Here is a 17,323-nt window from a genome sequence, read left to right as displayed (position 1 = left end):
GGGATGCTACCACTTCAGAGTATCGATAACAGAAATTGAGGAAATGTATGATTCTAAATTTTTCACAAATGGCGTCCCACATTGTCAGGTTAAAAATCTTGTCCCCGTCTCCTTTAAAACCCAACGTATTGAAGAGCCACCCAACTATCCATTCCTTCCTTCACTGATCATTATTTCAAATTGACAATTTTTAAAATTCTGTATTCTTCCTCTTCATCCAGCCCAAATAATCATGAGAAATTCATTTTCCCACCATGTTCCTAACCTGCATAGTCCTTTAAAATTGTGGTCTAATTATCTCACTCCCCTAGTGTACATACGCATGTTGGTGTAGTATATTGGGAAATAATCTCAGATTAGTTAGAAGTGTAGAAAGGAAATAAACAAGAGGAATCAAGGGAAACGGGTGATGCTGTTTTTGCAAATGGAAGTAAATTTTCCATCTAGCCCAATTTTACTGATGTAATAAATATTTGGCTTACAAATGTACATGTTGGGGTAGGTGAAGCAAGTATTCAGATCTATATCCAAGACATTATTTTCATCACAGGCAATGTTTTGATTATGATTATTCATCTTTATATTTTCTCATTTTGTGCTTGTGCTCATTTGTGTTTATGGATTTTTGTTTTTTCATTTTAATCATTTTCCTTTATTCTGTTTCCCATATCCAGTACCTGCAGATGAAATGGCCATTGATTGATGTACAGGCAGGGAGCCTACAGGGTAGGCAAGGACTGAAGGATGCTAGGTCCCCATCTCCAGCACATATTGTTGTAAGTAGTGGCTAGCTGCACTTTCTTTGCTTCAGTAGGAGAAATTGGAGCTTGAAGTTTCCTTTCCTTAAGAAATGTAGTGCCTACCAAGAATAAAACTGATGGTAAATGAGCTCCATGAACATGTCATATTGCCGCTAATGTGTACCAGAGATTTCAGCACACATAGGATCTATGGTATACTATTGTGTATGATGTACTTTTGCCAATGGAAGAACACATCAAATTTTAAAATAACAAATATGGACTTGCCAGTCTTGTGCAAAGCCTTTGAGGTTGCTCGCTCTGGCCCCTGGTAAGAGGGGCAGAAAAATGTAGTGCTTAAAAGATGTGCCCTCCTTGTTATTTTAGCAACTGCTTCAATTTACTTTTGACTTTCACTTATCTTTACAGAAAACATTGAGGTGTGACTCTTTTTTAAGAAACCTATGGGGAAGTGGGAGGTATTGGTTGAGTGAAAGAGCTCCATGTTAGTGGAAAGTAGATTACCAGTTGATCCAGTGAAGTGGATGCCTCTGAAGTACGGAAACATATTTCAACTGGTATCCTTGTATTTAGAGATGTATGCAAGGTAACTTTCTCAATATTTGTGAAATGCGTTTACAACTTGAGTGAAGTAAAAAGGAGTCCCATTAACCAGACTGGAAGTGCTTAAGTGTTTTAATATTGAATTTTGCCCTCCCCGGTTTGAAAACGCTGCATAGCAGAACTCTGAGCAGAAGTGAGTGTTGCTTTTGTGGCACTTAGTACTTTATATTACCCATTTCTTAAAGTGACTTCTGAGAGACCATGATTCATGCAGCATTTCTCGGCATTTATCCTGTTAACATGGCTGTCTTACCTAGCAGCTGACTGGTGGATCCTGATTTCTGTGGGCCTGCAAGTCTGTTTCTGTGATAAGGGAGCCAGATTTATCAGGATAAATGCCAGGAAACTAGCTCATGGACATCTGCACCTTGGGCCCTATATTAAAAACAGTACCCGTATAAAAGTAACTATAGAGTTGTACAAGATCATGATGTCCTTTTCCCTTTCCAGCAGCATTCCTGTTCTGTATTCACAAACACCAGTGAACCCTGCGCAGTGCTCTTTGCTCTGCTTCAGTGACGGGCTGAACACTGCACAATAGGTTATTCTTTGACCCCAATTATCACTGTGATCTGCTGCAGCTGCTAACAAAACACCTGTGTGCTGTCTTTGTTATGTTATCATCAAGCCCTCATTAATAGTCCAATTGTTAAATTTGTAGGATATTATTATGGGGCTGTTTGTCTTTTTTAAAAAAACGCTGGGTCCAGGCTTTATGGTAGATTTCTGGCAACATCTATCATGACTTTCATTGATTTTAATTTTCCCTTAACTCCTGTTAATGTGTTGATGTGAAAATCAACCGACAATGAAAGAAAAACATTCATTTTTGTCAAGCTATTATTTTATTTGGCAATAATTATTTCTGCTTCTCTCTAACAAGAATTGTCCCATTGGTTGTAGATGGATGTGTTTTAGATAACTGCCCGGCCCATTTATAGTTGGATGTGAATCCTTCTGTGTAATTGACACCCCCCAGGAATTATCAAAAGGTGTCACCTTCAGTGCCTTTTAAAAAAAACTTTTACTTGTTGTCCATGGCAATTAATGTAGCTACATTTTGAGAGTTTTCTCCTCTTAAATTTGAGAAAAAAGCATGCAGAGGGAAGGTGTATAGTCTGGTGTTTCTGTTGTGCTAGCACTTCCAACAACTTGTTCTGATTAAATCTTACCCTGATTTTGACGAGATAGTTTTGAAAATGCTTTGTTTTATATGGACACTGAAAATCTTCCATTTGTGGGGTAGTTCTGTAATGCAATGTTTGGATCCAGGAGTATTTGGATATTTTTCGACAAATTCAACTGAAGGTGAATCAAGGCTTAATGTCTGTCAGTCTGGTTTGTAATAACATTTTGAAACTAAAATGCCAAAAGAAAACTGTGATGGAATTTCTGTGCAAACCATTAGAAAGCAGAAGAGTTGATAATGTCATGAGCTCATGCATATCTCTGCCTATTCGCATCTCGCTAAATGCAAACGCTGCAAAACTCCCAAAACAGTGAGAGCCTTGAACATGTGGCTACCGACCAATGACATTCTGGGGTGAAGAATGCTTCTCTTCAAAGCAAAATCGCAAAGAATGTGTTTATGATTTTGCTACAGATAGCGAGCAGAGGAAATCTTCCTACTGTGTGATACCAATGATTATGTGACTGTTTTACATCCAACATTTGCAATTTGGTAACGTGATGGGTTGTTTTTCACTCAATTCTAAGCATATCTTCCTCTGAACACTGATCGGCCTTGTGTGTATGCCAGATGCTTTTGCACTGTTTGATTGAAGTTGAACAAGTTTTAATACTCACATATAGTGTGGGACTTGCAAATCTCGCAGTTTCATTTTCTAAGAATTTAATATTTAAACTGACTCGTTACTCCACCCCCGCCCCAGCGAAAATGTATCGAAAGCAGGGAGATTTGTGTTGATTGTTTTGTTCAAGATATTGTGTAAAGCTATTAATAGCTTGGTATATAGATACAGTGTTTTAAATACCACTGAAGATCAGTACATACAATTTACTTGGAAATCCAAACTGAAATTATGTTAAAAGATCCACATGCAAACTTGTTCTTAACTTGCAAATATTTCAACTCCCTGTTGTAAATGTTGCCACAATGACCTGCTGAGTCAAGGATAGGAAGTTAAACAAGCCTGATATGGTGCTGCTTAAATGTCTCAAGATAAAGAAAGCATCCCTGAATCCAGTGTCTTCAGAGGTGACTGGAGCTAGCAAAAATGTACTCGTCTTCATTGTGGGTGATCACAGTAACTCAGTTGCACCACATAGCTTTGTATTCTCGCTTAACCCACCTCCTTGACATTCCCCATAACCCTAAAGGTACTTTGTGAAAAGGTCTTTTTGGAAAGGTGGTATATAATCTTAATCTTAATCTTATTGGGTTGAAACATCAAAACAAATTGTACTAATGCAAAAAATGTGATGGAGGAATTCATGAGTTTAGGGTGTCTGGCAACATCCCTCATGTGATGGTATTTTGGAGTTAAATGGTCGTCTTGCAATAATTTGTTTCTCCCTTTCTCGTTTTCATTGATTGCGTGCTTTATCTATATTATAGTCTTATTTTGATGAGTTTAGATCATGGGTATATTACTTGGCTGTATTTCATGTTTTCTTTTAACGCTGTCTGCTCTGCTCAGCAGCTGTTATGGCCCAGAAGCAGCAACTTTCAGCCAAGCAGTAAAAGTAATACATGATGCTGGTGCCAGAGGTCATTCCGCTGTGGCTCACAGAAATGTCATAAAGAACAGTACGGAGCAGTTTTAATAATTATCCATCATTTAAAGTGTAATTGTATTAAAAAAACATGTTTTGTGTCTTTTATTGATTGCTGAAATCAGATATTCTTCCCTTTCTAAAATAAAAAAAGTTATTGAAATGAAGCGTTGCAGTTTAGTAGATGCACATGGCTGGCTATCAAACTTAGCACAATCAAAACAGCTGGACAAAGTGGGTAATCAAGCTAGTGAGGCAGTTAATGGCACTATTTCAAGAATGTAATTGGAAAGAAATGCTCAAGGCACAGAACAACTAATGTCACTTACAGTTGTGATTTATCAAGGGTGCAGGAAGACAGCCCAAATGGAAGGTTCGCAAGATTCTAGAACGTTCATCAGAAAAAAGACATTCACATTTGTAGATGGACTCCCCATTAGACCCCAGCACAAGAGACTGCCATCAGGTGCCCTGCACAGATCTGATTTACCTTTTTTAAAAGAGTTTTAAAGGCATTTTTCCTTGATACTGTGCCAGTGATGTTCATTTAAATAATCTGACTTTGACACCTAATGACATCACAGGCACTTCGACATCAGAAGCACTAGTTTGCTTCATGTCACAGGAGAGCAGTGTCGGTGCCACATCTACATCGTTGAAACTGCTCCCTTTATTGCAGCATACGTTCCCCCAGTTTAATTTACAGGGAATTGGGAGCCAGTTTTAGCACTGTAAATGCATGGTGTCTGTGCATCCGTGTTGCTCTCCTACATGCTGATCTGAATAGAATTTGTACAGTGCAGAAGGAGACCATTCAGCCCATTGAGTTTGCACCGACCCTCTGAAAGTGCACCCTGCCTAGGCCCACCCCCATAATCTCACCTAACCATTGCACACTAAGGGGCAATTTAGCATGGCCAATCCAGCGGACCTGTACACCGTTGCACTGTGGGAGGAACCCATGCAGAGACCGAGAATGTGCAAACTCCATACAGTTACCCAAAGGCGGAATTGAACCCGGATCTCAGCAGCAGTGCTAACAACTGTGCACCTGGAGACCCATATTCTGCTGTCGCATATCCAGTTGAACCTGAACACAACTGGATTCCCATCCTTTTTCATAACTTCGGGAATGGAGCATCTCTGGTTTCGTCTGTCTTCTACCCTCTAGAACTTTTGAGCTCAAAGTTGTATAGCCCATATCCTAACTTTCACCAAGTTATTTTGTTTACCCATCTGCCCAGTGCAAGCAGATCCACATTGGCTCTTGATTCAATGGTATGATTTTCAAAACCTCAATGTCTATGTTCAAATCTTCCTCCATGGCCTCATCCTTCCCTATCTCCCAAAACCCCTTCAGCCGTAAAACTCTCTCACGAAATTATGATCCTCCCCTCTGACCCTGTCTCGAGCTGGGGTAAGGTTTCAGAGATGGTGGGAGAAACTTGGGCGAGCTGGGGTAAGGTCTACCATAATGTTTATGTTGAAGGAATCGTAAGATCTTGCTGCAGATAAGGAGGTTATTTGATCCATTGTTTCTGTGGCAGCCTTTTTAAAGGGCTACCCCAATCAGTCCCACTCAAAGAATCATAAAGCACACATGGAGGCCATTCTGCCCTTCGAGTCTCTGCCATTTATTTTCAAAAAGGCTCTTCAGTTAGTTCCATTAGAACTCCATAGACCTGCAGATGTGTCTGTCTCAAATATATGGGCAATTTCCAAAGTTACTTTTGTCACCAATGCACCCTCCGGTCAAAATGGTGTCACCTTATTCACTCCGTAAACCTGCTCCCCATACTTTTGAACACCTATTAAATTTGCCTCTACCTACCTCTGCTGTAAGAAGAGCAATCTCAGATTCTCTAGTAGTCTCTCCACAAAACTGATGTTTGCCAATTTCGCTAGTCAGCTTGTCAGATAAAAAATGAAGCTCTCACAAACTGGGTGTCTTGAGCTTAAATGTGGTTTTTGACAGCATATTTTAGAAACAGTTCAAGAAGAAAAAAAATGAACTGTTTTGACTTTGATTGCATCATTGAATACATTGAGGATTAGTCATTGTGCATGAAACAATATAGAAATAAGGTGGTTCCTGGATTGGGGTTGTTGTGTAATGAAGACAGAATGAGCGAACATCAACAGTTTCCTTAAGGACTGTCATCAGCCGTTTGCCAGTTCCACAAGTAATGTGAGAGTGAGCCAGAGAGATTACAGTCTCAATTTCAAAATGGGAGCCTGATAAAGTGCCGCCTCTCCTCCTGTCTTCTTCCCCCCCCAACAGGGTTACAAACTCGTAGTACAATTTCTCCGTGAAGAGCTGGGTGAGTGTTTGAACCAGGGAAACATGGAACACACAGACTTGTGTCCATCTGGACGGTGACTGATGGGAGCTGGCTTACCTGAGGAACAGAAATAGCCAGACCAAAACAACTTTCAAATGATTGATTGGTGTTTGGTAGCAACCTTTTCTCTGACTTGAATTTAAAAGGAGGAATATTCTGAAAAGCCCTTTCTTGATTTATTTGGTTATGAAGGTAGTTCTGAAGGCGAGTGAATTATTTTGCAGTGCATGCATTTAGGTGCAGAAATCAAGTGGGTTTAATGCAAGAAAGCACCGAAGTCCCAATTAGTGCTGCTTTAGTTACTAAAATGTAACCATGTTGGTTATGTGCAAAACTAGATTTAAATCACTCCATCTGCCCTGTAACTTTTTAAAAAAAAATTTAATGTACCCAATCATTTTTCCAATTAAGGGGCAATTTAGCGTGGCCAATCCACCTAGCTTGCACGTTTTTGTGTTGTGGGGGCGAAACCCACGCAGACACGGGGAGAATGTGCAAACTCCACACGGACAGTGACCCAGAGCCGGGATCGAACCTGGGACCTCAGCGCCGTGAGGCGGTTGTGCTAACCACTAGGCCACTGTGCTGCCTCTCTGCCCTGTAACTTAATGACGGGTAATGGAAGAGATATTTTCCTCCTTGCATACAGTAACCTGCGTGAAATGGAAGAGAATTATTACAAACCCACGTTGAGGCAGAAGAGAGGTGTTACCAGTTCTACACACAAGTGACCTGAAACATTGTAATGTCTCAACAGGCTTGGTTATTGTAGAGGTCTGGCAACATGATGCATGCTGAACCCGGGGATGTTTCCAAGGAATTTGCCGAAGTACACAACGGGAAATTCTTTTGGTCTAAAAATTGAAGCACAGCTTTCCTGAATCGGGTTGAATTGCATTTAAGCAGATCAGATTTTAACAACTGGATGTTGAAACTGACAGCCTTAGAAGTAGGCCATAAACAAAAAAAGAAGCAATTACTCCAGAAAACTGGCTCACTGGACAATTCTCCCATTGTACTGGTGGATTTTATGGGCAGCAGAGAGATGTGCGGTTGAGGTTAGATACTTTCTGGGGGGTAGGTGAGGGAGGTGGGCTTGGCTCCTGAAGGGATGGCTGTCAACTTTTACAGGCTGACTGCAAATTGTCCTCACTGTTAATGTGACTGCATTGTTCCTCATATCCTCTTAAAACGGGTGGGAAAAGAACACCTGTGCACCCCCCCCAACCCCTCTACAAAAACCTCTGCCCTGTGTAACAAGAGCTGCAATGAACGACTGTTCAAATTGAACTAAATGAGCAGTTGAACCAAAATTTAATACTATGGAGTCATAGACTTGAGAGGTCACGCAGGACATGAATTTAAGAACAGCCCACTCTGCGCTGCACTGGAACGGGAATAATGTCGTCTTTTTCCTTCCCTCAGTGTTCTCTCTGAACGATAACAAGTAGCCTTTTTCATTCATAGAATGTTCATTTGTAACTGAGCCTGAAGAATAAAAATTATAAATGATTATTCAACAGGACAGTACCTCTTTGTTAACCCTTCTAGGCTCTATTTCAGATATGCTTTAAAGTGCATATACACAATGTAATGCTCTTATTCTCGTTGGCAATGGGTATATTCATTTTTAAAATACATTATTTTTATATTTTTTAAGGTGGGGAGAAGCAGAATTGAACGGGAGAGATAGTCAAACACTTCCTCAGGAATCATTTAGGCACTTAAGTGGAAATTGCTAAGAGTATGCATCTAAAATAGTGACATTCATAAGTGCTGCCTCCTATCTACCGACTTTCGAACAGCATTGATTTTTAACAGTTATTCGTGTCTCACCGTCTCTATTGAAAGTGGATATCATAGATTATCATAGAATTTACAGTGCAGAAGGAGGCCATTCAGCCCATCGAGTCTGCACCGGCTCCTGGAAAGAGCACCCTACCCAAGGTCAACACCTCCACCCTAACCCCATAACCCAGTAACCCCACCCAACACTAAGGGGCAATTTTGGACACTAAGGGCAATTTTGGACACTAAGGGCAATTTATCATGGCCAATCCACCTAACCCGCACATCTTTGGACTGTGGGAGGAAACCGGAGCACCCGGAGGAAACCCACGCACCCACGGGGAGGATGTGCAGACTCTGCACAGACAGTGACCCAAGCCGGGAATCGAACCTGGGACCCTGGAGCTGTGAAGCATTTGTGCTATCCACAATGCTACCGTGTGGTAAAATGCATAAGTAAAGAATCAACATGCATAGAAGGACAGTTTGCACATGTTCCTGTAATTTGGGTGGCGGGATCGGCATCTGTGCATAGATTCCCTGGTTTAAATTGAAATTGTTTTCCTAATCCCGACACCAGAATGATAAGCTCATGAACTGTTCGTCCCACAATTCTGCAATTGAGTAAGGGAGATAGTTTTACTAGACTTGGAGAGATGTTGCATATTTAAACTTAAAAATAAATAAATTTAGAGTACCCAATTCTCTATTCCAATTAAGGGGCAAATTAGCACGGCCAATAAACCTACCTGCACATTTTCTGAATTGTGGGGGTGAGACCCACGCAGACACGGGGAGAATGTGCAAACTCCACACGGACAGTGACCCAGGGCTGGGATCGACCACAGCACTGTGAGGCAGCAGTGCTAATCACCGTGCCGCCCGACTTCTATCTTCTAATCTACAGAAGCATCACAAATAAACCTACCTGAAATTAGTATGTGTTTTAATTTTGTTGCTCTTTTAAATTGCTCCTGTTTGGTTAGTGTGATCATCAACAGGAGTTAATTCTTTCAAAATGGTCACCATTTTTGATGCAAAAGATAGCCTCCTTTTATCCAGAGTGTCGACTGATGAGCTGTTTGAATTGCTCAACTCTATTCTAACTTTACCAGCGGTACTGATGGAAATTTGAATGCTGCGGGAAATACATGTGCGTGCCACAGAGTTTAAAATGCAGGAGTGACGTTTAAGCTTTGAGAGTAATTGGGAGTATGTTGCTGGATGATTAGTTACTTTTTGCTCGCTTCCCGTCACTTGTGTTGATGCAAGTAATTTGGAAGTGAACTTGGGCCTTGAAATTACGCTGTTTGATGAAAAGATAGGAGCTCTTTAATCCATTTATCTTGTGTTGGTTCACGCTTTGACTGCAGTTCAGTAGAATGCCTTAGTTTGCTAACATCTTGCACCTCCGAAGCCTTTGTTTTTGCTGTTTGTTGAAACTAGGGATAGGGTGATGGTGAAATTTATGGAAAATGTAATGCAGGAGTGGGAGGTCAGGATTGAATTGTTCACTTGTCTTGCAATCCATTTCACTGTGGGGTCTTGGGTGAAATTGTACAGCTTTTGATGAGTGTCTGCTTTACTGAAGAATGTGACTTGTCATTGGAAAAAAGGTTAATTTGTTTTACAAAACAAGATGTCATCAAACATTTAACTTTAGCCCTTCAATTTTCTACTAGATTAGTTCACGTGCAGCTACATTTATGGCTCTGGTTTTATGGCACTCCTACAGCTTGTACAAAGTTAATGTAAATCATGCCAAAAGTGCTTTGTAGGGCATTATGAAACAAATTTGGCACTGGGCCATGTAAGGTGATAATTGGGACAGATGTCCAAAAACCTTGCCAAAGAGGTTGGAGCTCGGGAGGGGGCAAGGCCGTGGCGAATTTGAAAACCAGGATAATTTTTTAAAAATTGAGAAGCTACACTGCCAATGTAAGTTATGGAGCCCACAGGATTATTTTTATTCTTTCATGAGATGTGAACGTCACGGGCAAGGCCAGTGTTTGTTACCCATCCCCAATTGCACTTGAGGTAATTGTAATGGCGCTTGGTGCAAGTTGGGCAGAGTTTTGAGTGACCTCTAGCTTATAAAAGTTAGAACAGGGGCAGCACGGTGGCCCAGTGTCTAGCACTACGGTCTCACGGCGCCGAGGTCCCAGGTTCGATCCCGGCTCTGGGTCACTGTCATGTTGAGTTTGCACATTCTCCCCGTGTTTGCGTGGGTTTCGCCCTCACAACCCAAAGATGTGCAAGGTAGGTGGATTGGCCATGCTAAATTGCCCCTTAATTGGAAAAAATGAATTGGGTACTCTAAATTTATAATAATAAAAAAATAAAAATGAGAACATGGGGGCAGCTAGCCGGGAATGTAATCAAGTCCAGAGGTAACAAAGACACGAATGAGGGTTTCAGTAGTGGGTAAGCTGAGGCAAGGGGTTGATATTATGGAGAAGGAAATAGATGGCCTTAGTGATGGTGTAGCTATATGGTTGAAAGCTCATCTCAAATTCAATTATGACACCAAGGTTGTGAGCGGTTTGATTGGGCCCAAGTGGAGAAGGGTCGACTTGCTGGCCAGAGAATGGAACTTACGGCAGTGATGAAGACATCAGTCTTCCTGATACTTAGTCGGAGGAAATTGCTGTTAATCCAGCACCATATGTTGGATAAACAGTCTGACCATTTAGAGACAGTGGGGGTGAGAGAATTGGTAGCACAGCAGTGTTGATGCTAATTGCCAACATTGTGTGTTGCTCATTGCCAATGGCTGACAGATTGCTAAATTTCAATACTTTGACGTCTTTTCACTAATCTATGTTGATGATTAAAGTCTATTTTTGCTCCAAAATATATTTGATGATCAGTATATTGAAACTAAGCACCTTTTGAACGACGCACAGTTGAATGTATGATGCTCAAGTGGCTATATGTAGCAAATGCACATTTGGGAAGCAATCTGTAATCACACTGCTGGGTTTTTTTTCACAATTCAAGTAAACAGAAAACAAATTCCACAAGCCAGGCGTGGCTTTTTGTGGTTTTATTTTGGATTTAATAACCAATGGTTTACTTGAATGGTCTGTTCTCATACTGCATCGATCATGGATGACCGCATCAGAGCAGGGGTTATTTGATAGTTATCAGCAGTGAGGACCTTCTGCTTTGGAAAAGAACAGGCAATTAATGAAGGCACCTTACACCTTGTGGACCTTGGACTATCTATGATGGTAAAAGGCAGAGGCTTGCATGGGCAGTGAAGTGAACTGATCTATTTTTTTATAGACTTCTTGCAATAACTTGGCATGCTGAGGGCTGTTTAGGCACTTTGTTGCAATCTTACAAACTAGATTGTATTCCAATGTGCCATTATTTTAATCCAAAACTAATTATTGTCAAGTTTTGAATTGCCGTTCAAGCCATATTGAACATATGTGAAGCAACTCGGATCATGTTTTTAAACAGCAAATTCTTGGTTAAATCTCAGAATTCAGACAATGGCACGATCCTGGAATCGCATATTTTAGTAACTTGCCTGCAGTCCCACATTAATGCGAAATTTGATCTGTCAATTCACAAAGCTATTCAAAGCCCAGACCTTATTGTAGTAAACTTGGTCACAGAGATCCTTCGATTGTAAAGGAACCTGCCAGTGACGAAGCGCGAGTGCACATTCTTTCCCATTCTTCGATCTAAACTTATTTCAAATTGTACAATCTGTATACAAGTGAAGGATTCTAGTCTTTCTTCTTTCCGAGTCTTAGTTTTTCTGCAGAATATGTTGGCCCTGTTTTTACCCAGGTTGTTGTGGGGCTGGTCTGAGCCCATTTAAATTGTTCAGATTTCACTGACAGCGTGTTTTGACAGAACTCCAGGTGTCTTTTTGTTTGCCTCAATATGGTTCAGCAGGTTTACCAATTAGTGTCAAGCCAGAGCCAGTGGGTAATTTGGAAGGTCATGTGGTGAAGGGGCACTTGGTAAGATGAGCTGCATCAGGCTGTGCCTTCATCCTGCATGAGAGTGGCCTGGGAAAGTTTGATGGTGAGTGATGAAATGCGTTTGGAGTGGAGACATGGGTAAGATATTGAGTGTTCTCATCTACAGCTGATTTTCTTTTCCAAACTTGACAGTTCCTCTGCGTCTATGACCACTGCCTGATCCAGTTCCCCCTGGTTCCCTTAACCATTCTTGAATGGCTGGGTCTGTCCTGTTATTTTCATTTGGGTGGGAGGATAGGGATCTTCATTAAATGGCTCTCCCTCACCTATCAAAGAGGTGTGTAATGATCAAAAGTCCAATATAATACATTTCAATAGTACAGAGTTGTTGGGGGGGGGGATTAGGGAACGAGGAAAGCAACTGGCAAGTAAGACTTCAGTGGTCGTAATCGCTGGATTACACCTCGCTTATGCACTAATGAGGACAGAGGACGACAGGGCAGGCACGATGGTTAGCACTGCTGCCTCAGTGTCAGGGACCAAGGTTAATTTCCAGCCTTGGGTGACTGCATAGAGTTTTCACTTTCTTCTCGTGTCTGCATGGGTTTCCCCCGGGTGCTCTCCTCCTCCAGTCCAATGATGTGCAGGTTAGGTGGGTTGGCCATGCTGAATTAATCCTCAATGCCCTAAGGTTAGGTGGGGTTATCAGGTAACAGTGATAGGGTGGGGGAGTGGGCCAACTCGGTGCTCTTTCAGAGGGTAGATGTAGACTCGATGGGCCGAATGACCACCTTCTACACTTTAGGGAGTCTATAGTTCTGAGGAGATGAATGTGCGGCTGGAGAGATGGGACAGGATGGAGGGCTTCAGAATACTGTTGACATTGGGCCCAGTAATGACCAGACAGGTTGCAGCTGAACAACAAAGTCCTTGCAGGGTGTGGTTTGTTGGTGCTGTTGGAGTGGGTTTAAAATTAATTGGCAGGGAGGTGGGAACCAGGAGGTAACATTAGAGCGGAAAAACGAAATGTGCACACAGACGTTGGAGAGACAGATAACACAAGTAAGAAATACTCGGACATTAAGTGGGTCAGAGAACGAGAGAATGCACTACGGTGAAATTAGGTTTATTGTGCATGTATGTGGGAATTGCGGTAAATAAGGCCAGTGTGCTGCAGGTGCAGATAAATGGGAATATGATGTTTTGGTAATGGGGACCTGGTTTAAACGTGGGCAGGACTGGGTACTAAATCTTCATGGATAGATGGGTTCAGGAAAGATACAGAAGGAAAAAAAGGAGGAGAGGTGACAGTATTGAGAAGGGTATTCAAGTGCTGGGAGAGAGAGAGAGAGAGAGGATATCCTAGAGGGGATAAAGACTGAATCTGTTTAGGTAAAGCTAAGAAACAACCAAGGTGGAATGTGATCCAATCTGACTCTGGTAAGTTGAAAACAAAGATTGGCTGGCAAAGTTGTAACACTTTTGAAGAGGAGGTTGTTCAGATGTAGCTGGGTACCTTATCACAAGCGGCATAGGTAGGACAAACACATGGTAGCACAATGGTTAGCACTGTTGCTTCACAGCACCAGGGTCCAAGGTTCGATTCCTGGCTTTGTCCACTGTCTGTGCGGAGTCTGCATATTCTCCCTGTGTCTGCATGGGTTTCTTCCGCGTGCTCCAGTTTCCTCCCACAAGCCCCCAAAGACGTGCAGTTAGGCAAGTTGGACATTCTGAAATCTCCTTCTGTGTACCGGAACAGGCGCCGGAATGTGGAGATTAGGGGCTTTTCACAGTATCTTCATTGCAATGTTAGGGTAAGCCTACTTGTGACAATAATAAAGGTTATATTGAACAAAGCCAGAGCTCATAGGATGATGAAAAAGTATGATGGAGCAGGAAAATAGTGTGCATGTCAGATTGATAAGTGACAACCAGTTTCAAACAGCAGGAAAGTGAAAAAAGACCTGAGAGGCAAAGAGAAAGTATGAGAAGAGACTAGCAGTCGACATGAAAGCGGAACCAAAACACACTTGCTCGCGCTCTCCCCCTCGCTCATGCGTGCGCTCTCCCCCCTTGCACATGCAGAGGAGACTCTTCCGTTGTTACCACTTGCCATAGCTCTATTTGAATGATTTAGATTTTTATCATCAATCTGTTTGGCCACGTTATGAATGCAGCTTCCATAGCCATAGAGTCCCAGATTGGGACTCCAAAGAAGCTTCTGACTCCGAAGCAGGAATGCTACCCACTGTGAAACACGACCACCTGTCAAAAGTCTAATACAGACATATAAATAGTGAAAAAGTATTGAAATGAGGAGTAGTGCTAATTAGGGATCAAAAAGAAAATTTATGTATTGGGGCTGATGTGCTAATTGAATACTTTGCATCTATTTTTACCAGGTAGAAGATGTTGCCAGAGACTTCATAAGACATTGGATGAGATACAAATTGATAAATAGAAAATTTAAAGAGGCTGGTTGTACTTAAAAGTTGATGAGTCAGGAGGACCTGATCAGATGCATCTGACGATACTGAGGGAGTAAGGGTGGAAATTGCAGTGGCACCAGTCATAATCTTCCAATCCATCATTGCTTGGCCTTTTGGCTAAGATCAGGGGGCCTGATCGAACAACCTCGTTGCACTGACTTTGGGCGCGACAAAGCCGGTAAAACTTGCAAGAGGCCTCCCGGTCACGGATGGCCCCGGATGGTCAGGCTCTGGGCAGCGCCACCCTCGGTGCTGCAGGGTAAATGGGTGGCACTGCCAGGCTGGTAATGCCAAGATGCATGGGTGCAGGTTGGCACCGCCAGGTATCGGGCCCCAGGGCTGCCCTATGATAATCTATGAGGTGAGCTCGAGGACCTCCTAACAGGTGTTGGGAGTGGGGGTGGGTTCCAGAGATTGGGGCAGCATTTAATAATGGCGTTCTGATCTCTTTCTGCACTGTCAAGCTGGGCTCATCAGTGCAGGAAATGGCGAAAAGTACGGCATCGGCTGGGCGTTGCTCGCCGAGGTTAAAAAAAAAAAGTAGTCCTGTTTGATAGCGGAGTCATTCACGGCGCTACTTACCCTGCTAAACACGCCCAAAACAGGACTTGGTTTTTAACCATTAAATCCCGCTCCAAGTGTCAGATCAAGCCCACGATGAGATGCAATACCTTGTCTTGTCAACTTGGATCTTGTATGTCTCTCTTGTGGAGACCATGAATTAGATTCAATCTGAATTGGTTTTGGGAGGAAGCAATCAGATGGATTAAGAGCTTGCCCTGTCCACTCTACATTGGCTTTGTAACTTTTTCAGAACGGAATAAAGATTAAAAGAAGATCTTCCAATCCATCTTGGATTAATGGCTGGAGCCAGAAGACTGGAGAAAGGCCAATGTTATTCTCTTGGTGAAAGATGATGTAAGGATAGAAGAGCAACTACATAGCAGTTAAACTGTTGCAGTGGGACAACCTTTAGAAACAATAATACATGACCAAATTAACATTCACTTGGTCAGATGTAGCTTAATTAAGGAAAGGGAAATAGTTTTTAACTAGCGTGAATTTCTGATGAGGGTAGTGTGGCTGATGTGGTGTATGTGGACTTTCAAAAGGCAACTGATAAAGTGCCACATAACACACGTCAGCAAAGTTTGAGACTATGGAATAAAAAGAAAGTTGGCTAAGTTACTGGAAACAGAGTAGTGCCGAATTGTTGTTTTTCCGGCTGGAAGAAGATACGTAGTGGGATTCCCAAGAGTTAACGACCTTGACTTGAGTGTGTTGGGCACAGTTTCATACTTTGCAGATGATACATAACTTGAGTATGTGACTGATTAAATCCAATGCAGAGAAGTTTAAAGTGATGAAGTTTGGAAGGAAGAGGTGGGAGAGTGGGACGAGATGACTTGCTCTTAGAATTGATATGTTCGAGGCGGGCTGAGGAGTGAAGAGCCCCCTGTCATGTGCTGCATTCTAGCTCTGGGCCCATATGGTTGAGTTTATCTCTGCCTCTTGTAAACACTCGGCTAACCTGAAGTGCATTTGGAAATCTGCTATACATGTGTTTTTGTTTTTCAAAATAGTTATTTAGTTAATTTAATTTATACTGTACCAATGCAAAAGTTGTGCTCTCATAAGCTCTGTTTATAAAAAAAACTCTTAAATGGAAAAGTTTAAATGAAAAACTTAATGTCTCTTAAAATGCCGTTTAATAATAAATGTAGGCTTTTGATATTGTCCTTCTCGTGCTTCCAAGTTAATTGTGAGAGTTTTATCAACTTTACTATATCTTTTGTGTACAGAGTACTATAGGTCCAGTGTCATCATGAATTTCAAACCCTGTGGCCCCTTGAGCTGTCGAAGAGCATTGCAAAGTGACTGGACATTTAGAATATCAGTTGCAGGCAAAAGCTCCATTCATGTTGGAACATCGTTTCAGTACCAGGGAGAAAACATTGTCGATGACAAAGAGACATAACTGATGATGACTCATTTCTTATGAAATTTCTTTAAAAGTTGTACTCTTGTGTCCCCAGTGCAATTGTTATAACTTTTCTGGATCTCATATGGCTGGGGTGGTTCAGGGAGGGGGGAGAGCAAGTGTTGTGTGGTGTTTGTTTTGAAATTAAGTAATGAGAGCTTGAAACTCTTCAACCTTTTTGGAACCTTAGTTTTTGTCCAGGCAGAAAGCAGTCATTAGTTATTAAAGTCAAAACTCCTCCATTTACAGAATGAACAGAAAAAGGAATGGGTTGGTGGCAGGGTTGTGGCGTTGGCCACATTTCTTGGCTGCTTCACATCTTTGGTATAAAAGGAATATAGATTTTTATTGGAGAAACGTGGAAATGAAGAACTCAAGAATTTTGCACCTTTGTAAAGCTGCCTCTTGTAACTTCTGATGATTTAGATGCACCCCATTGTCTATGCAAATGTCAAAGTTGCTAACTTTCTCAAAGATGAAGCTGGCCTTTCGGCTTTCATTTCTCCAGCTCTGTTCTTGATCTTCATGAGGAATCCTTCCTCCATTCTGTTGAAGTCAATATGTCTGACATCAAATCTTTCTTCTCCAAGTTTAATTTATTACTTTGTTGTTTGGGATCCAATAGGACCATTGCTCATAGTAGTACCCATTCTTGAATCCTTGTAAGGTTCAGAATTTTCCC

General features: G+C 41.8%; 1 protein-coding gene across 35 annotated transcripts in view; it reads left to right on the top strand.

The window, feature by feature from the left end:
- Positions 1-17,323, top strand: part of tcf7l2 (transcription factor 7 like 2) — a 201,765-nt gene that overhangs the window by 84,316 nt on the left and 100,126 nt on the right. For 31 of the 35 annotated variants that reach the window (XM_038821222.1, XM_038821220.1, XM_038821218.1 and 28 more), the window contains exon 4: positions 675-776. The exons of the other annotated variants lie outside the window; for them this stretch is intronic. In XM_038821222.1, the coding sequence (XP_038677150.1) occupies positions 675-776 (102 nt within the window). The remainder of the gene's footprint in view (positions 1-674; positions 777-17,323) is intronic. 35 annotated transcript variants of the gene reach the window in all.

Source organism: Scyliorhinus canicula, chromosome 16 (assembly GCF_902713615.1).
Source record: "Scyliorhinus canicula chromosome 16, sScyCan1.1, whole genome shotgun sequence".
Lineage (NCBI taxonomy): Eukaryota > Metazoa > Chordata > Chondrichthyes > Carcharhiniformes > Scyliorhinidae > Scyliorhinus > Scyliorhinus canicula.
This window is presented reverse-complemented; position numbering and strand designations above follow the sequence as displayed.